Below are 17,359 nucleotides of genomic sequence, written 5' to 3'. Positions count from 1 at the left end.
TAAAGAGAAAATAAATCTTTTCTTTTTGTTATCGAAAAAAAAAATTGTGTATTTAAATTGATAAAAGATTTTTCTTTGTTTAATATAAGCATTTATTTTTTTTTCAATAGTAATAATAATAATAGTAATAATGCTGTGTTAATTATCAATTTTTTTGAAGCACTATTTGTGTAACGATTAATCTATTTGACGAAAAATACTATTCTTACAACATGTGGCATATCGTTTGCTTAAACTATAAAATTTACTCAATGTTGCAACAAAAAAAGAGAAAAAATGTATGATGCAGGAAAACGTAGTGAAAAAATTTACAAAAAAAATTGATTTTTTTAGGCATCTCACATGTCAATGTCAAGCACCGATCCTTCAGACATTGAATTGTATAAAAGTATTTCATTTAAATTGGTGTTATCTAAGCCACCATCGTCATAATATGAAAATGGAAAGAATGAGTTGACAACAGGAACTCTTTGCTTATAACTAGGTGCAACACCACTACTATTCAAATCATATTCATCAATCTCTACTGGCTGTTCTGGCTCTTCGGGTGGAAGATCAGTGAAATTATCAGTTTCAATTGCTTTTTGATATTTGTATATCTTATTGAGGATTACTCGATTACACAAATCACTTTGGACAGAGCCTCCTTGAGCGATTTCTAAAAGTGGCATAAATCTAAAGTAGCATTGCGAAAATATTTCCAAATCCATTAAGTGATGGCTCGGTTTCAAATACTTGCTCTGCAAATAAACAATTTAAATTTAACGATTATTTTAGATTCAAATAATTATTCAAAAATTAAAAAACCGTTAAAAATTCAAATTATTACCTTATCAGTGGAAGGAGCTGATGCAGATGAAGTGGAAGGCTTCATAGTCTCTAATTTCTTTGGTGGCGATTCAGCAGTATGAGATAAGACTTGCGAAGGCCGTAAGAGATGTGTTTCTGTGTCAACTACTTTTCCCGGTTGCAATGAGAATCGTTGTTTTGGATTTTTTGGCAATATATCCATGCCAGGCAATTTCAAAGCACTAGGCGGCAATCTAGATTTGCGATTATTTTCAATTTCCTGTTCACTCATTTGTGGCTTTTTATAAAGTGGATTTACGAACATTGCAACATCTTTTTCGTAAAACATTTCACCCCAATCCCAAACAGGTCGCAAGACGAGCTTCTCTTCTTTAACAGCTTGCAATCGATCAGCCTCAGAATTAAATTGGAATGTATCAAAAATCGGTATAAAAACTGTATCCCAAAGAGTTGTCAAAAAAATTTCTGAATATTCAAAAGCATCTGGAAATTGTTGAAGAACTTGCCATACACAATCCAAAAATAGTAAAAACAGTGGTGAACGTTCTGCATGCTTATTATAGACATGTCCCATTCGATCACAGAACGGATGTCCTAAAGCAACCCATTCTTTTTGTATTAGTACTTGAAAGCCATGAATTGTACGGCTTGTTGGATCGAGTATTACTTGAATTAGACTCGAGATTACGCAACTCATATCGCGACCTTCAAATTCCTGAAGTACAACAGATTCACCATTTTGTAAATTTTTCGCACATTCATTAGCCGTTTTAATACATAATGAAACGTACAGTAGCCAACAAGTTTTCTCAACATGTGATAAGAACTTTTCGTCTTGTGTTGTTAGATCTCGATCACTTGCTGGTGAACATAATGCTCTTAAACGTAAATAACTTTGTTGAACATCTTGAATTGATGGAAGTCCTTTCGACAATTCAACACAATGTGGTGGACACTTTAAATTTGCACACATTCTTATGTGCTCAAGCATCAAATTATCATTTGAATGCATTACTTCCTTTGGATTATTTAATAGTTCTGGTAATAAATCAGCCATGCGAAGGAGTGACGCATTTTCTAAACTCCATACCCAAACAGCAGCTCTCTTACAACGAAAAGATCTACATAAGTCAAAATACTTTTCATCTGACAAATGTCGTGGAACAACAAAGCATCTAGGCAGTGCATCACTTTCCGGAGATTGTCGTGTAAGAACTCGCCAAGCACCATTCTGACTAGATATACCACAACGTTGTAATTCTTGTGTCCAATCATTCTCTTCATTAAACGACCGAATACTTCGTGATGCATTGTAATACTGTTCTCTGTGAATTAAAATATTTGCATTAGAGCTTATTCGGAAATTTAAATTTTAACCGTAATTAGAAATTCAAATTTCAAGCTTCTTCCCCTTCAAAAGCAAACAAGCAAAAATTTGAATTTAAAATGACAGTTAAACAGATCAATTTAAAGTAAAACGACGATCAATCCAATTAGAATTAAAAGTCTATGCTTAAGTGAAAAATAGCTCACCTAAAATGATACATAAAAAGCAAATTGTGTCGCGTCGGAAAAGCAAATTGCAAAAGGGCATCGGCAATGTATTTTCCTCTTCCTACTTCACAATTCTCGCTAAAATCGAATGTAATCATGCGAAAATTCTTGCATAATATTCGAATCGCATCTATTTTTGAAGCATTCTTATTTTGAGGAATAACTAGTTTATGTTTTTTATCAGTATACGCATATATCTCATCCATATTTGATAATGTGATGTCATATTTTGACAAGAAAGCATTTTCTTGATATGGTGGCGATCTCTGTAATATGTACAAAAAAATTTATGTGTAACGCAAATAATCATTTTTTTTATCGCTCTGTGTAATGTATTAGGACATATTTTAGTGCCCACATACCTTAACAGAATGAAAATAATTGGTGCTATAAAACTTTTAATACTGTATTTATTTATTTACCTTATATCCCTTATGGCTTTCTTCCAAAGCAACAAAGCATAGCCGAAAATTAGTGATTATCAGTAGTCCCATTCGCTTTTTATTGGGAGGTTTCTGGGCTTTTTTCGTTTGTGCCTTAATCTTCTGGGCAATATACATAGTGACATTTTTAGCTCTTGCAACTTCCAACTCGCCTGCAATATATCAAATATAGTTTAATTATGAATGAAATAATGTGATTTATGTAGTTTACCATGAAGAAATTCTGGATCATAAAAGGTTGCATCTTCAGCCGTTTCTATACTCTGGAAGTTGAAATAAAAAGAAAAATACAGAAAAATCAATATTTATGTACAAAATGACCTCCTTTTAATTACACTGATATGAATAATTCTATAAAGCAGTAGGTTAATTGATGCTTTTGCTAGTCAACTATATAAAGAATGCACTATCTATGGAATTAATAAACATTTAAAGACAAAATATAAAATAAAAAATTACCTCAACTATGTAACTTTTGAAATTTTGCTTTTTTGCTCCACTTTCAGTCATAATTTAAAGCATTTGTCAAAGTATTAAAAGTTAATCTAATGTAATTGCACTTAACTGTACTATTTACTCAATATTATAGTACATTTTTTAATTATTTCAACAAAAACTTTTCTCAATGTTCTTTTCTTCTTTTCAAAAACAAAAATAATCAAATTGTTCGTCCCCCTGATTTATGGGACTGAATGTGGAAATTTATTCAGAAAATGTTAATCACTTCACTGTAATAAGAATCATCAATTTCGTTTCTTTTTTTTGTTTAATTAAATTCACTTGAAAATTTCTAGCTTTTCAAAACTGTACAATTGTTATTTCAAAACAATACAAATGTTTATTTGTGTAATTCAAAACCTAACAATTCCAAAAATTCAAATTTTCCGTTAAATTCTCAAAAATTGCGCGCGAAACTTTTATCTCTAGACAAAAATAATTAAATTAAATTTTTGTTTTAATCTCCATTGATTAGTCCCACAAATATCTATTTTAATTAATTAAGCCGACTTTACACAAGCGATTGATATGAAGCTTTCTGATAAGATTCTCATTGGAACAAGAAATACCCAAATTGGATTTATGTCAAAAAAATTATTAAAATTAACTTTACGTACCTCTCCTGTTACAATTCTAGTGAATGGGAAGAAATTCATCTATCTTAAATCTACATAAATACGCTAATTTAATTAATTATTTTAGGTGCAATACTCAAGAATTAAAAGTAAATAAAAACAGTAAAAGAAGGTCAATGTTTTGTGTGTTTTGATAAAAAATACTCAAGGACAATAAGAGATAACTGCCAAAGATATTTTAAAAAAGCTTTCAAAGTTTTAATTTTTTGAAAAACTTCAAAAAAGTTTAGTCGTCGATCAGTAAGCATTGTGTAAACATCGATAATATGCTGCGCACATTACTTTCAAGATTTCAGGCAAATTCAAGTAAATTAGACAATGACAGCTATCAGAATCGACCAACATATATCCAAGAATCAGTTCCTAAAAAGAAAGTAAATGAAAGAAAAGGTAAATTTAATTATTTTCGACAATATTTCATTTGCTAAAAAGCAATTTCATAAAGATCAAATTACAGAAAGTCATAAACAGCATAAGACACATGAAACGACAGAATTTCTTGGAAAAATTGTCTTTGCTGATGATTGCGATTCAGACAAAAACCAAATTTTTACTGTATCTTCAAACGACATAGAGTACGACGTATTTCTTCCGGATATTAATTGGAATGCTGTCGTTGGCGATTTTGTAAAATGCTTAGCATTTGTTAAAATCAATGATGAAGATGGAAATAAGCTGGAAGTTTTCAGAATGGTACCAAGAAAGAAATCAACTGAATATGCAAGAGTTACAAAAGTTAATGATGATCATGCAATCTTTGATGATCGAATAATACTTTACAAGAACACAGTGAAAGACTCAAGAATCGAATTATATGCTGAATACAAGATAGAAATGATTGAAAGTGATCGTCAATTGGAAAAGTCATACAGCTATCGAGTAACTTCAATATTCGAAAAAATGGATAGCAACATTATTGGAACTGGAATTGTCTTTGAAAATTCTCCATTTAAGATTTATATAAATCAAGACGAAAAGAAGGAGCTTGGAGTGAAGCATATAAAAATTTTCAATAGATCTGACAAGCCAGCATGCATTAAATACATCAAAATTGTGCCATTTCTGTCTGAAAATTCTGATATAATAAGTTATGAGAAAAATATAAATTTTAAACTAAACCCTAAAATTGGACAGTTTAAGGTCTTTTTCAGTATTCAGCCCAGGAAAATTGGAAAATTTTTCTTCTACTTAAGTGTTGGATTTAATAATTTTGAGGAAAAATACGAGTTTTCTGTTGAAATACATAAAGCATACATTGTTCCTGGCGAGAAACTTATAAGATCGCCGAGATTTGTTGATGTGACTATATCAGAGCATGCAATACCGAATGATATAAAAGAAATCGATTGTAGTAATTTTAAGGAAGCTAAGCTGGAACTGGAAAATTTATTTCCATCGCTTAAAGAAAAATTGACGCCAATGAATTATCTCGAAAGAATGAAGCTTGGGTTATTTTTGGATGAAATGGCAATGGAAAAGTCATTTGCAAGTTATCATATTGATCGTACTGCTTTTGAAGAAAAAGGAGAATATTTGAAGTTAACTGTTAAGGATGTTGCTGAAAAACGTCCTAGTATAATTATTGGAGATAAAGTTATTGCCACAGATCCCACAGAATCTAATAATGATAATAATCCAATTTATGAAGGCTACATTCATAAAGTTGGCAATGATTCACTCTTCTGTAAGTTCCATACAAACTTTCATGAACAGCATGGCGGAAAAGATTATTCAGTAGATTTTGTATTTAGTCGGTCAGTCTTTCGACGACAACATCATGCTTTAGAGAAATTTACATCAAACAACTCTCTTGGCTATGATTTTCTATTTCCCAATAAGAAGATTGCAATAAATGAAATACAATTGGATGCGGAAATAGATACAGAAGGAAATTTAATCATTGGAAAAAGGCAACAGGATTGGTTTTATAATGATCTGAACAAATACCAGAAGAGTGCTGTTGTGAATGTTTTACGAGGTGAAAATCGTCCATTTCCATACATTTATTTTGGATGTCCAGGTATGTATCATTAACTAAACCGTTAAATTTTCAAATTCTATCCTTTTCGTAATATTTTAGGTAGTGGAAAGACACAGACAGTTATTGAAACGATACTTCAAATCCAAAAGAATCTCAAATCATCGAAAATAATTGTAGCCACTCCGTCAAACTCAGCGGCAAATTTAATTCTTGAAATGCTGCTCATTTCTGATGTTCTTGATGTTGATAATTCAAAGTTCCTGAGAATAGTCAGTAACAATCAAGTAGATAAAGAACTCATTCCTGATAATTTGAAAAAATACTGTGGAACAGTAAGCATTGCTTCAGACAACGGCAATCAAAGTAGCTCAACATTGAAGAACAAAAACGGAATTTTACAAAATTTAACAAGATCTAAGATTATTGAGTATCAGATAATTATAGCTACTTTAAATGGAATCGGTAACTTGATGCAAATGTCCTTTGACGAATATTTTTCACATGTGATTATTGATGAAGCTGGTCAAAGTATTGAAGCTGAATCGATCATTCCATTAACGTTACTGAATAGCAAAAATGGACAGTGTGTTTTGTCTGGTGACCCTAAACAGCTTGGTCCTATTGCTATATCCATTTTTGCTAAAACGTTTAATTTTAGTATTTCAATGATTGAAAGACTTCTATTAACAGATCAATATTATGCACAAATTTATGGACCTAATAAGAGCGACTACGACCCAAAATTTGTTACGAAATTAATAATCAATTATCGTTCACATCCATCAGTTTTAAAGGTCTACAATGACTTGTTTTATAACGGGTAAGTAAAATTTAAAAAGCACTAAATTTTGAATTTTTGAAAACCGTTAATTTTCAAATTTATATAAACCGTTGAATTATTTTTTTTTTCAGTGAACTGGAAGGTGCTGTAAATGACACAGATAGTATAGAAACATTGTTTCTTGCGAGTATTGGAGACTTGTTATGGAAGGATATCAATACAAAATGTGGTGTAATTTTTGTGAACGTTATTAATGGACAGAATAAAAGAGTTCAAGAAAGTTGTTCGTGGTTTAATGATCAGGAAGTCTCAGGCGTTATGACTTTCGTTAAGAAATGTCATGCAAAAAATATTCCGTTCAAGAATATTGGAATTTTGGCACCATATGCCTTACAAGTTAAGAAACTCAAGCAACAGATATCTCTGTTGAATGTAAGGCTTGTTAAATGTATATTTGATGACAATCACTAATAAATTTTACTTATTTCCAGGATTCTGACTTAAAAGTTGGAACTGTTGAAGAATTTCAAGGACAGGAACGACTCATTATGATTGTGTCAACAGTTCGTACAGAACAAAAACATTTAAAGAAAGACAGTCGCTTCGGTTTGGGATTTTTACAATGTGAAAAACGTATCAATGTTGCTATATCCCGAGCTCGTGCCTTATTGGTCATTTTCGGGAAGAAATCAATTCTTGAAAAGGATCCGAATTGGAAGAAACTAATTGATTATACAAAAGAAAACAAGACTTTTGTGACTGAAAATTATTGACGAATTTATTTTTGATTTTATAAGCCATTCCGATGAGTTACTCTGTATTTTGAGAAGCTTGTCATAATTTATATGGACCTTTATTTTTAATAATTTTTATGACTTGACATTTTTAAGTTATACATTTATTCCTGAAAAGTTTTATAAAATACTGCTTAATTTTATTCAAAAAAGTTGATGCCGTCTAGTTCCTCTGGTAAATAATTTAATCCACTTTCGTCTTTATGTAGTGTATTGTAGCCATTTCCATATCCAAGTGACTTCATAAACTTTGTTGGAGCGTTTCTGAGATGAATTGGAACTGCTGGCATTGAACCTTCATGATTTTTGATCTGATCCTTACATTTCAGCATTGCATGATAAGATTCTGTACTTTTTGGTGCCCGTGCTAAGTAAACAGCAAGTTGTGCTAAAATACAATCACTTTCTGGCATTCCAATTTTCTCAACGGCATTCATCGTTGAAGTCGCTAAAATTAAAGCTTGTGGATCAGCTAAACCGATGTCTTCAGAAGCAGCTCTAATTAACCGTCTGCAAATAAATCTTGGATCTTCGCCAGCTTCAATCATTCTTGTTACCCAATAAAGACTTGCATTATCATCTGACGCTCTTATTGATTTATGTAAAGCACTAATAATATCGTAATGCTGATCGCCTGCTCTATCATAAAGTAAATGAGTTCTCTTGATATTGTCTCGGATGTCCTTTAAAGTAATCATTTTGATATCATCAGATTCTTCAGCCACAGACTGCTTCAAACACATTTCAAGACTATTTAGAGCAATTCTAGCATCACCATCGGATGTGTCAGCAATCCACTTAAGGCATGTGTCTGTGATTGTAATTTTTGGAATGATGTCAAGGTTTTGGACAAAGTCGTCTGCATTTTTATCAACATTTTCAGGAACTTCTACGGCATCAAAATGTGTCAATGCTCGTTTGAGTATTTTTACAATATCATCTGGTTTTAATTTATCAAGAATAATCACTCGACATCGTGATAGTAAAGCATTATTGAGTGAAAATGATGGATTCTCAGTGGTTGCTCCTAGCAATATGATTGTGCCATTCTCAATATGCGGTAAAAATGTATCTTGCTGTAACTTGTTGAATCTGTGAATCTCGTCCATAAATAAAATTGTTTGTTTCTTGAATGTGTCTCTGTAGCTTTTTGCCTGCTTAATTGCTTCCTTAACTTCACTGACATTTGCCGTACATGCTGACATTTTTACAAATCTGAACATTTCTTTGTGCTGATTACAATGATTGTAAATTATGTGTGCTAATGTTGTTTTTCCAGTTCCTGCAGAGCCATAGAATATACAAGAATGGACAGTATTGTTCTTGAGCAAATTTCTAAGGATTGAATTCTCTCCGACTGCTTTTTCCTGTCCAAAATAATCTGAAAAGTTTGTTGGACGCATCAAATCAGCTAATGGTGCTTCCGGAGCCTTTGCAGCTGTTTGTTTGGATGAAGATGTTTCCTTTATCGAGGTTGTTGGTTTTTCGAATAGATTCAGTGACTTTCTAGCAGTTTCACCTCTTCCAGTGGATTCTTGAACTTCAAGTTTAGGCTTTTTAGAGCAATTAAAGATTCCATAAGTCTTGTCTGTACTTGAGCGTTTGTTTGAAGCCGGTGAAGTTTGAAACTTCTTTGCCTGGTTTTCAAAGCATTGATTTACATGCTCTTCAATTTTATCGGATGGTATTTTCTTGGAACAAATGGCACAAACATCGTACTGCTTTGAATTCGATTGCATTCTTATAGAAAACTTAATTTAATTATTTGAACAAATGTATTGTTTACAAAAACAAAACGCAATGAAAAAAGGCGCGAAACTTTAAATGGTTCATAATAAGCTTAATTTTATTAATATAACTAGTAAAATATGTAAAAAATCACAATATAACTTATTTATCTTGTTTAGATTCTTGTTTGACGATAATGTTACTGATTTTGCGTTTATGATGATTTTTCTGCACCAACTCAAAGTGCTTCTTTAAGTTTATAAAATCAATACCTGACTGGCTTTCAATTGATGGTCTGAAAAAAAGGAGTATATTTCTTTAATTAAATATTTCAAAATCATGAATGTTTGAAAACCTTATAAATTCAAAATTGGAATTGTATGGTTTTTATAAAAGAATTTATAAGGTTTTGAAGATAATAAATCAAAACTTACGCTGATGATGCGTTTATAATATAATTTATAGGAATGCATTGAAGACGATTTTTAAGCAAATCAAATTGCTTTGTTTGAGGAATAAGCATCAATAGTCCATAAAGTGCGTTTTGTAAATTTTGAGAATCTGCATTTTTAGACACAAGAGTGAGTCTTAGTGAAGCAAAAATAGGCGACTCAATAAGCTGAATCAATTTGTCAATTTCTTCTAAATAGTCAACAGTCATTTCTAGGTTTCCGCTGTTAAAGAAACAAAATAAGTATATTTTGAATTATCAATAATATAATTTAATTAACTCACAAAATCAAGACTAAATCAGACACGTGCGAGAAGCAATTAGCAAGCAAACAAAGCGAAATTGTTGAAATTGGACAGAATGACCAACATTTATATAAAGTCACAAATAGATCTGCAGATTTTGGATTCTGAATGTTCCTTAATGTCGTCCTCAGATCAAATAGTTCAGATGATGTGAATAAAATGCTGTTAAGCTTCCTCACCATAATCGATGCAAATCTTGGATTTTCTTTGTCATTAGTCAATATTTCAGCTAGTGTTCTATAAAGCAATAAAATGATAATTAAAGTTCTTTTAAATTTGTGAATAATATTTACCGATAAATATATTCAGCATTAAGCAAAGCACAAAGCTGTTTAACTATAAGTGAACCTCTATTGTCAAGAAAACTTTTGTCCTCGCGAAACAGTTGCAATAAGCTATCAAGAAATTCTCGATATTTATTAATTTCAGCATCTTGTTCTTTGGTTGATTTAACAATATCAGCAATAACAGTCAATCCTTCCAAAACAACTTCGTCCGACGAATCATTAATGATATTTCGAAGAACTGGAAGTAAATTTGATGCATGAATTGACATTTCGTCTTCAGCCTCAATGAAGAATTGATGAATCCAGCTGAGTGAATGAACTTTTGTGTTAACCGAGCTGTGTAAGAGATACATTTTGAGTACTTCCATAACTGACTCTATATCAATATTCTTCAGCTCATCTTTGCTCTCTTTTTCTGATATTAAGTCTAACATTAGGTTGTTAACTAATCCGGCATTGTCTCTAATATCTATAAATACTAAACAATGTAGTAAAGGCATGGAAATAAATTATAAGCAACTCACTTTTCTTTGATTCACTTTCATAAGCTAAGCATGGAAGGATTGCTGACAGAATGCCACTTGAAAATGGCAGCATTTGAGTGCCAGAAATATTTAAAAACTCTCTCAGCCATGTTATAGCTGTGAACTGAATTAACTCATTATTTGCATTCTGAGCATGGAAAATTAAAATGTTAGTCATTCTTGATAAATCAGCAGCAGATGGATCATGCTTGATATTCTTTAAGAACTGCTGTAAAAGTGTCTCACACATTCTCTGAATTTCCTGGACATCCTCTAACATTTGAAACAATCCATCAAGAATATCGGGTAAATAATGCAGCATGTTGATTTCAGGTACTGCATTTAAAATTGAGATCCAGGAAATGATAAATTGTCTTGCGAATGAGTTCTTTGTAAGTACACGTTCACGAAGTAAGGAAATGAAAGATGGCAAGTCAAACACACTTGAATTTTCGCTGATTATGTCCTTTAGTAAGCGATCTAATAGTTCAGAAGCATTCTTAACTGAAACATCTGGATCACTCACAAGCCGCGATAATGCACCAAATATTTCAGGCATAAACTGAATTATATTCTGCCTCCCAATCTTAGCAATATTGTAGAGACTTTCAGCAGCAAAATATCTGACTCGGACGTCAGAATCAACCAAGCAATTAAGAACTGGAACTAGCAGTTCATTCATAAATATCTTGCAGTCTTGTGGACCTAACGCAATACAGCAAGCAGCTGTAATAAATTAAAAATTAGTAGTCATTCACAAGATACAGTTAATAACTTACCGATTGAGATTAATCCTCCTTTTCGCTTGTTAACATCTTTACTAATACAAAACTGTGTAGCTAGTGTGTCAATAATCTTTTTTATCTGCTGATGATTCTTTGCTTTGTTATATTCAAAGACCATCCTGTAGAAAAAATAATTTAATTTACTGATAAAACTAAATTTCATTAAAAATTACTTTTCCACTTCAACTGCTCCCATTTTCCTCTTCTCATAAGTCTTATCGGACAAAGCTTTTGCACAACTTTCACTCAGCGACATTTTTAGTCAGTCAAATTAATTAAATTCTTGTAAAAAGTTAAATATGAAATTTTTATCAAAAAAATGTTTAATAATGTTTTAATGCTGTTGTAAATAAAAACATTGAGCATTCCAAATTCTTTGCTTCATTGATCCAAAAACATTGGAAGTGATGCGAAGATTTTTGATCAAAACAAACTTTTCACGTTTCACAAAAATCTTAAAATTATTTAATTCACGATGCTTCCGAAGGCCAATGGTAATATTTACATACAAAACCTTATTCATAGAACGTTGTTAATTAGTTTTAATTATTTCAGCTCATGGATTATTCAGGATTATCTCAAATAATTTATCAAAAAGGTATTTTTCGTCGGCCGCTGTATCAGAAATCAAGGAACTTGAACTAGAAACTCCAAAAAACTTAAATGGTCGTGTAAATCCATTAACTCATCCTGATTACTTCAATGTCAGCAATTTATTTACCGTTCGTGATTTATTGGAAGCTCGAGTTCATTTTGGACATAAAGTTGGATCCTTAAATGACAGAATGAAGCCCTATCTCTTTGGTGCTCGATTAGATTTCACAATATTCGACTTAGAGCAGACAGCAGAGCATTTGAAAAGAGCACTTAATGTAGCTGCACATACTGCAATGCAAGGAGGAATCATTTTATTCTTCTGCAGAAGTTCCATTAATACACATATTGTTGAGAAAACAGCCATAGAATGTGGTGAATTTGCACATACAAGATACTGGCGTGGTGGTACATTCACAAACTCAAAAGTTCAGTTTAAAGCTGTGACTCGATTGCCTGATTTATGCATTTTCTTAAATACATTAAATAATGTCATGTTGCAGCATACAGCAATTCGAGATTCTGCAAAAATGAACATCCCAACAATTGGTGTTGTTGACAGCAACTGCTCGCCTGATTTGCTGACATATGTTGTTCCTGGAAATGATGATTCTCCAGCAGCCATTGAATTATATTGTAAATTATTTAAAGAAGCAATTTTAAGAGGAAAAGCAAAGCGAAAAGAATTTTTAGAGGAACTGGAAGCACTCGAAAAGGAGGAAACATCTTAGATTATATCCAATACCGAGAAATAGTATCTAATAAAAACCAGATTTATAGGAATTTAAATAAAATTAATTTGCTGACAACTTTTATTATCTATCAACTAGTTATGCCTTATTTCTTTGATGATTTTTTTACGTAAATGCCTTAAAGCTACTAATTCACTCTACTTTATCATATTTATTAGGTAATGGCTTAAAGGGATCTGACCAAACTCTCATATTTCCAGGCTGCACTTCGTCTTGTTTAACACCTGCATATTTAAAATCACAATCATCAAGTGGTTAAGTTAGAAAATTTAATTAAACTCACCGGCTCTAGTTTTCTTTTGAATATCCTTGTATTTTTGTGGATTCAAAATTGGCTCAATGGCAATAGGATATAATGTCAGTGTTATTGCACCTATTAGACCTCCAATTAATGCTGCGTATCTCCATCCTGTCCATGTCGGTTTTGCTGCCTTTTTCCTTAATTTCTGGAATTCGTCAGCATTCATTTTGCTCATTTTTAGATATTTTTATGCTGTAAATTTATTGCCTCACTAACAATGTTTTTGCGTCATTGAAGCAAAATATATGCAATGTTGAATGTTTTATTTACATCAACATCAAACTGACAAAATAATTGAGATAATTCGGCAAATTATTTAATTTTACTAATTTTAAGGACAAAATGAGGAACTGCTTTGTGCCAGGATGTGACAGCTATTGTAAAGCAAATAATTGCTCTCAAAGGAAGATGTTTTTTGCACCAAAAGGTAATATTTCATTGAAAGTTTGGGAATTTCATAACTTTATCAAATCTGATTGCAGAAATGTTTGAAAAATGGAAGGAGAAACTAGCTAATAAGCGTGAATTTAAGAAGAATGATAGAGTCTGTGAACGTCACTTTGAACCTAATCAGATCATCGAATACTGGGAGAACAAAATCAATGGAGTTATACACAAGACACAACGAGAAAAGCCGAAATTGGCACAAACAGCACTTCCAACGCTTAACATACCAGATTGGGATGAATTTAGTTTACCAACCATACAGAAAAGACAAATTGAAAAAGTGAAAGTCTTACACGAACAAATTATCAAAAGAATCCCACCTGAAGAAATGAAAAGAGTTCCACAAAAACCTCCAGTAAAGAGACTAAAGACTGATAGTAACGAGATTGTCCCAAATACTCAACAGGCGGTTCCAAAAACCATTAAAGCTGAAAAGGTAGATGAAGAAAATTTAGAGCTTTTTGAGAATCTCTACGATGAAGTTCACGATGTCACTTTACCTAATACCTTGTACGGAATCAATCGATGTCCTGATCGTCAATTTATTGTGTTCAATCAATTTAATTTTAAGAGTATGGGATTTAAGAAATTTCTCTTTATTGATAGCTCTCTTAATTGTAAGGTTTATATTAATGGGAATGTAGAACTGACCAAATTAGCTAAAGACAAATGTAATACTGAATTCATTAGTGAATGGCTTGATAAAATTGACAAGGCGTGAGTTATGTAACATAATAGCTTAATGTAAACTAATGAGATAGATTTAAGATGACTTAAATACATTGTATATAACTGAATCTAAAGTACGCTTGATATAATATTAGACACAAATCGTGCATGCTGCATATTCTAGATTTTTGTTCTAAATAATTAAAATACAGCAGCTTTATAATGAGTTAATTTAATTTTTAATAATCTTTCAAGCTTTAAAATGTAAATGCGTCACATACAGATATGTCACGTGGCATCAGCCTTTCGTACTTGCTTATAAGATACAGCTGTAGAAAGTTGTAGTGAATAATAAGAAAGCTTCATTCATTCATTTTATAAAATAAACAATAATAGTGTGTTCAAGAAAAACTGCTCATTAATTAGATTAGATAACATAATCAGACTTGTATTGACATCACTTATTTAGTTCCAACAAAACATCATCAAAATGAGTACAAAACAAGCAAAAGTTTGGATTTACGCTAAAGAATTCAAGGGTGATGTTGAGTTGTCCAATTTTGAGTTAAAGGACGAAGAAATTGGTGACATTAAGGATGGAGAATTCTTAGCAGAAGCTTTGTTTTTAAGTGTCGATCCTTATGTGAGAACTTTTCAGCTACAATACCCAACTGGAAGTGTTATGACTGGAAGACAAATTGCTAGGTAAATTAATAAACTCTTAACTGGAAGTTAGTGTAATCAAGTTGCTTTAATCCACAGAGTCATTGAGAGCAGAAACTCCAAATTTCCTGTCAATTCATTAATTTTTGGAAATCTCGGATGGAGAACATTAACAGCTGTTAATCCTGAGAATTATCCTAAAAAGCATGACCTTTTCATTCTGCCTGATCTTGGAGATTTATCTCCATCAATTTCACTTGGTGCCTTAGGCAATCCAGGAAATTCAGCTTATTACGGATTTTTAGACTTATGTAAACCGAAGGAAGGCGAAGTGGTTGTTGTTAGTGCAGCTGCTGGCGCTGTTGGAACTATTGTTGGTCAAATAGCAAAAATTAAAGGATGTCAAGTCATTGGATTTGCTGGATCCGATGAAAAATGCAAAATGCTCGAACAAGATTTCGGATTTGATAAAGCAATAAATTATAAGAATGAGAATGTGGAAAAGTTACTAAAAGAAGCAGCTCCCAATGGCATTGATTGCTACTTTGACAATGTTGGTGGAATGCTCAGCACAATTGTTATCGATCAAATGAGAAATTTCGGAAGGATTTCAATTTGTGGAGCAATAACTGGCTATAATGATCAGACAATTATGGTGCCAGCATTTAAATCTTTTCATCGTAATAATTTGAGAATGGAAGGTTTTATGAATTATCGTTGGATTAATGAATGGATGGAAGAAGGAATGTTTCAAATGCTTAAATGGATACAGGAAGGAAAGATTAAGTGTCAAGAGACGGTAACTGAGGGATTTGAAAATATGCCGCAAGCATTTATTGGTATATTTAGTGGCAAAAACTTTGGAAAAGCTATCGTAAAAGTTTGATGAATTCTGCAGAAAAAATCTTAAACCTTACAATTGCATTTATAAGAATTTGGAAGGTTTTGAAACATTAAAATGACATTTATACAGTTTTAAGTTCACAAGTTGAACATTTATACAGTTTTATATTTTAAACATTTCTATAGTTTTAGTTTCTAAACTTTAACAAATTCCATTCAAATTTTAAAAATCCGTTACAAAAATAAAGCTATTGAAGTCGCTCAAATGCATTCATAGTCACAGAATTTGATATTATTCCACATCCGATGCATAAATAAAATAAAATAGAGATCAGGAATGCCATCATAAGATAAATGAAAACGAACAGAACAACCTAAAGGGATAATTTTTGGAATTATATTAACTTCATAGGAAGTGGCTGAGTACTTACAATTTTTATGATGAACAGCAAAGACGCTAAAATCATATCAACAAATGTCTGACTTTCATTTAAGTTTCTTCTTACTCTTTTCAACACTTTCATTCGACCATCAGTTTTTGTGTTTTCCACACTTTCGTTAGTTCCTTCGACATAATTTTTAAATATTCCAGCTTTAAGCATTTTAAGCTCATCTTTTGAGAAAATTTCTTTTAAGTTCCGGCATGTGTTTGTTTCATAGTCATAGATTACGTTTGGATCTTTATCACAGATTTTAACCGGCACACAATGAGGATGCTGGAAGTAATTTCGCTTCCCAAAATACTTTAATTCACATTCGATTGGCTTGCATTTATTGAATGGATTCAAATCTTCAAACTCACACATTTGGTACCCGAACTTTTCTTTCATGTCATTAAAGTAGTCTGTAAATAATTCCAATGTTAGCAACAAGTGAACATTGACTGCATTAAATCTTACAGAGCATAAAGTCACGAATCTTTTCGGTGGTGATAGTTGTGTTAAAATGAATCATTCGCGTGTCGTCGACGTGATGTCCATCAGCACGATGAGAAATTGCCTTAATTGTACAGTTACCAACACGATTGTAAAGAATCAACGTTGGCCATATTAATGATACAGACGTCTGCGAGTCGGGTTCCAAATTTGATATTTTCATACCGTAAGCATTTTGTGTCTGAAATTCTGATAAATTAGTATAAAAACTTGACTAAAACACAAACCAAATACATCACAATCATATGTTCCATTAATCAGTAAGCAGCATTTGTCTGATACAATATCAAAATTCAAAGTTTGCTTCGGTTCCGATCCTGTATTTGAAAGTAAAGCATCAAATATTAATCCAATGTCGTTCTTCCTTAAATGACGAATTTTAATGCTTTCAATGACGATCCTTGATTGATGAGATGGACCAAAGATTGACAGAAATAGAATTATTATTTTAAGTATCATGATTAAATTGATTAACTGTTAAAACTAATAAATGATTGCTTAGATTATTTAACGGTTTTTCCAATTTTGATATTCAAAACTGTACAACAGTTAGAAGGAAAATTTGTAAGGTTTTGAAGA

At 31.8% G+C, this 17,359-nt stretch overlaps 9 protein-coding genes across 10 annotated transcripts; 4 read left to right on the top strand and 5 right to left on the bottom strand.

The window, feature by feature from the left end:
* Positions 1–116: 116 nt before the first annotated feature.
* On the bottom strand, positions 117–4,026 carry LOC139098029 (myotubularin-related protein 10-B). Of its 2 annotated transcripts, none has more exons than XM_070650140.1 (6): positions 3,923–4,026; positions 3,019–3,070; positions 2,787–2,959; positions 2,344–2,630; positions 830–2,135; positions 117–740 (listed from the first exon to the last, which is right to left on the bottom strand). In XM_070650140.1, the coding sequence occupies exons 1-6, from the start codon at positions 3,959–3,961 to the stop codon at positions 339–341; spliced, it is 2,259 nt and encodes a 752-aa protein (XP_070506241.1). In that variant the 5' UTR covers positions 3,962–4,026; the 3' UTR covers positions 117–338. The 2 variants fall into 2 exon arrangements, with proteins under 2 accessions (XP_070506241.1, XP_070506240.1); XM_070650139.1 differs by lacking the exon at positions 3,923–4,026 and adding an exon at positions 3,267–3,507.
* A 159-nt stretch (positions 4,027–4,185) lies between these two features.
* Positions 4,186–7,624, top strand: LOC139098457 (probable RNA helicase armi). The gene is made up of 5 exons (XM_070650672.1): positions 4,186–4,330; positions 4,386–5,960; positions 6,021–6,741; positions 6,834–7,134; positions 7,194–7,624. The coding sequence occupies exons 1-5, from the start codon at positions 4,207–4,209 to the stop codon at positions 7,473–7,475; spliced, it is 3,003 nt and encodes a 1,000-aa protein (XP_070506773.1). The 5' UTR covers positions 4,186–4,206; the 3' UTR covers positions 7,476–7,624.
* On the bottom strand, positions 7,469–8,938 carry LOC139098049 (ATPase WRNIP1-like). Its single transcript, XM_070650167.1, has one exon. It carries the CDS (start codon positions 8,897–8,899, stop codon positions 7,637–7,639), a length of 1,263 nt encoding a protein of 420 aa, XP_070506268.1. The 5' UTR covers positions 8,900–8,938; the 3' UTR covers positions 7,469–7,636.
* A 391-nt stretch (positions 8,939–9,329) lies between these two features.
* On the bottom strand, positions 9,330–11,913 carry LOC139098051 (protein VAC14 homolog). Its single transcript, XM_070650169.1, has 7 exons — positions 11,750–11,913; positions 11,571–11,695; positions 10,792–11,517; positions 10,274–10,736; positions 9,960–10,217; positions 9,659–9,898; positions 9,330–9,519 (listed from the first exon to the last, which is right to left on the bottom strand). The coding sequence occupies exons 1-7, from the start codon at positions 11,830–11,832 to the stop codon at positions 9,387–9,389; spliced, it is 2,028 nt and encodes a 675-aa protein (XP_070506270.1). The 5' UTR covers positions 11,833–11,913; the 3' UTR covers positions 9,330–9,386.
* A 138-nt stretch (positions 11,914–12,051) lies between these two features.
* mRpS2 (mitochondrial ribosomal protein S2) lies at positions 12,052–12,999 on the top strand. Its single transcript, XM_070650671.1, has 2 exons — positions 12,052–12,070; positions 12,132–12,999. Exons 1-2 carry the CDS (start codon positions 12,052–12,054, stop codon positions 12,899–12,901), a joined length of 789 nt encoding a protein of 262 aa, XP_070506772.1. The 3' UTR covers positions 12,902–12,999.
* LOC139098067 (small integral membrane protein 20) lies at positions 12,944–13,461 on the bottom strand. Its single transcript, XM_070650186.1, has 2 exons — positions 13,206–13,461; positions 12,944–13,146 (listed from the first exon to the last, which is right to left on the bottom strand). Exons 1-2 carry the CDS (start codon positions 13,396–13,398, stop codon positions 13,055–13,057), a joined length of 285 nt encoding a protein of 94 aa, XP_070506287.1. The 5' UTR covers positions 13,399–13,461; the 3' UTR covers positions 12,944–13,054.
* A 39-nt stretch (positions 13,462–13,500) lies between these two features.
* LOC139098066 (uncharacterized) lies at positions 13,501–14,409 on the top strand. Its single transcript, XM_070650185.1, has 2 exons — positions 13,501–13,650; positions 13,706–14,409. The coding sequence occupies exons 1-2, from the start codon at positions 13,566–13,568 to the stop codon at positions 14,389–14,391; spliced, it is 771 nt and encodes a 256-aa protein (XP_070506286.1). The 5' UTR covers positions 13,501–13,565; the 3' UTR covers positions 14,392–14,409.
* A 67-nt stretch (positions 14,410–14,476) lies between these two features.
* LOC139098452 (prostaglandin reductase 1-like) lies at positions 14,477–16,101 on the top strand. The gene is made up of 2 exons (XM_070650661.1): positions 14,477–15,044; positions 15,102–16,101. Exons 1-2 carry the CDS (start codon positions 14,830–14,832, stop codon positions 15,886–15,888), a joined length of 1,002 nt encoding a protein of 333 aa, XP_070506762.1. The 5' UTR covers positions 14,477–14,829; the 3' UTR covers positions 15,889–16,101.
* On the bottom strand, positions 16,094–17,239 carry LOC139098451 (uncharacterized). The gene is made up of 4 exons (XM_070650659.1): positions 17,015–17,239; positions 16,745–16,961; positions 16,352–16,689; positions 16,094–16,219 (listed from the first exon to the last, which is right to left on the bottom strand). Exons 1-4 carry the CDS (start codon positions 17,237–17,239, stop codon positions 16,094–16,096), a joined length of 906 nt encoding a protein of 301 aa, XP_070506760.1.
* Between the last annotated feature and the right edge of the window lie 120 nt (positions 17,240–17,359).

This window comes from Chironomus tepperi, unplaced genomic scaffold (genome assembly GCF_022539635.2).
Source record: "Chironomus tepperi strain 1889 unplaced genomic scaffold, CSIRO-AGI_Ctep_v1 contig_445, whole genome shotgun sequence".
Lineage (NCBI taxonomy): Eukaryota > Metazoa > Arthropoda > Insecta > Diptera > Chironomidae > Chironomus > Chironomus tepperi.
The sequence above is the reverse complement of the archived record's forward strand: the minus strand, read 5'-3'. Positions and strand labels throughout refer to the sequence as shown.

What these genes read in the sequence shown, in the direction of transcription:
- LOC139098457 (XM_070650672.1), top strand. Translation starts at nt 4,207, where the DNA reads ATGCTGCGCACATTACTTTCAAGATTTCAGGCAAATTCAAGTAAATTA. An exon ending in AATGACTTGTTTTATAACGG is followed by an intron (nt 6,742 to 6,833) that starts GTAAGTAAAATT and finishes TTTTTTTTTCAG; the next exon opens with TGAACTGGAAGGTGCTGTAA. An exon ending in AACAGATATCTCTGTTGAAT is followed by an intron (nt 7,135 to 7,193) that starts GTAAGGCTTGTT and finishes ACTTATTTCCAG; the next exon opens with GATTCTGACTTAAAAGTTGG.
- LOC139098452 (XM_070650661.1), top strand. Translation starts at nt 14,830, where the DNA reads ATGAGTACAAAACAAGCAAAAGTTTGGATTTACGCTAAAGAATTCAAG. An exon ending in ACTGGAAGACAAATTGCTAG is followed by an intron (nt 15,045 to 15,101) that starts GTAAATTAATAA and finishes TTTAATCCACAG; the next exon opens with AGTCATTGAGAGCAGAAACT.
- LOC139098451 (XM_070650659.1), bottom strand. Translation starts at nt 17,239, where the DNA reads ATGATACTTAAAATAATAATTCTATTTCTGTCAATCTTTGGTCCATCT. An exon ending in ATGGAACATATGATTGTGAT is followed by an intron (nt 16,962 to 17,014) that starts GTATTTGGTTTG and finishes TCAGAATTTCAG; the next exon opens with ACACAAAATGCTTACGGTAT. An exon ending in GATTCGTGACTTTATGCTCT is followed by an intron (nt 16,690 to 16,744) that starts GTAAGATTTAAT and finishes AATTATTTACAG; the next exon opens with ACTACTTTAATGACATGAAA.
- LOC139098049 (XM_070650167.1), bottom strand. Translation starts at nt 8,899, where the DNA reads ATGCGTCCAACAAACTTTTCAGATTATTTTGGACAGGAAAAAGCAGTC.
- LOC139098029 (XM_070650139.1), bottom strand. Translation starts at nt 3,317, where the DNA reads ATGACTGAAAGTGGAGCAAAAAAGCAAAATTTCAAAAGTTACATAGTT. An exon ending in AAAGCCATAAGGGATATAAG is followed by an intron (nt 2,631 to 2,786) that starts GTAAATAAATAA and finishes TACATATTACAG; the next exon opens with AGATCGCCACCATATCAAGA. An exon ending in CTTTTTATGTATCATTTTAG is followed by an intron (nt 2,136 to 2,343) that starts GTGAGCTATTTT and finishes TTTAATTCACAG; the next exon opens with AGAACAGTATTACAATGCAT.
- LOC139098066 (XM_070650185.1), top strand. Translation starts at nt 13,566, where the DNA reads ATGAGGAACTGCTTTGTGCCAGGATGTGACAGCTATTGTAAAGCAAAT. An exon ending in GATGTTTTTTGCACCAAAAG is followed by an intron (nt 13,651 to 13,705) that starts GTAATATTTCAT and finishes ATCTGATTGCAG; the next exon opens with AAATGTTTGAAAAATGGAAG.
- LOC139098051 (XM_070650169.1), bottom strand. Translation starts at nt 11,832, where the DNA reads ATGTCGCTGAGTGAAAGTTGTGCAAAAGCTTTGTCCGATAAGACTTAT. An exon ending in AATGCTGAATATATTTATCG is followed by an intron (nt 10,218 to 10,273) that starts GTAAATATTATT and finishes ATTGCTTTATAG; the next exon opens with AACACTAGCTGAAATATTGA. An exon ending in TCTGATTTAGTCTTGATTTT is followed by an intron (nt 9,899 to 9,959) that starts GTGAGTTAATTA and finishes TTTCTTTAACAG; the next exon opens with CGGAAACCTAGAAATGACTG.
- LOC139098067 (XM_070650186.1), bottom strand. Translation starts at nt 13,398, where the DNA reads ATGAGCAAAATGAATGCTGACGAATTCCAGAAATTAAGGAAAAAGGCA. An exon ending in TCAAAAGAAAACTAGAGCCG is followed by an intron (nt 13,147 to 13,205) that starts GTGAGTTTAATT and finishes TTAAATATGCAG; the next exon opens with GTGTTAAACAAGACGAAGTG.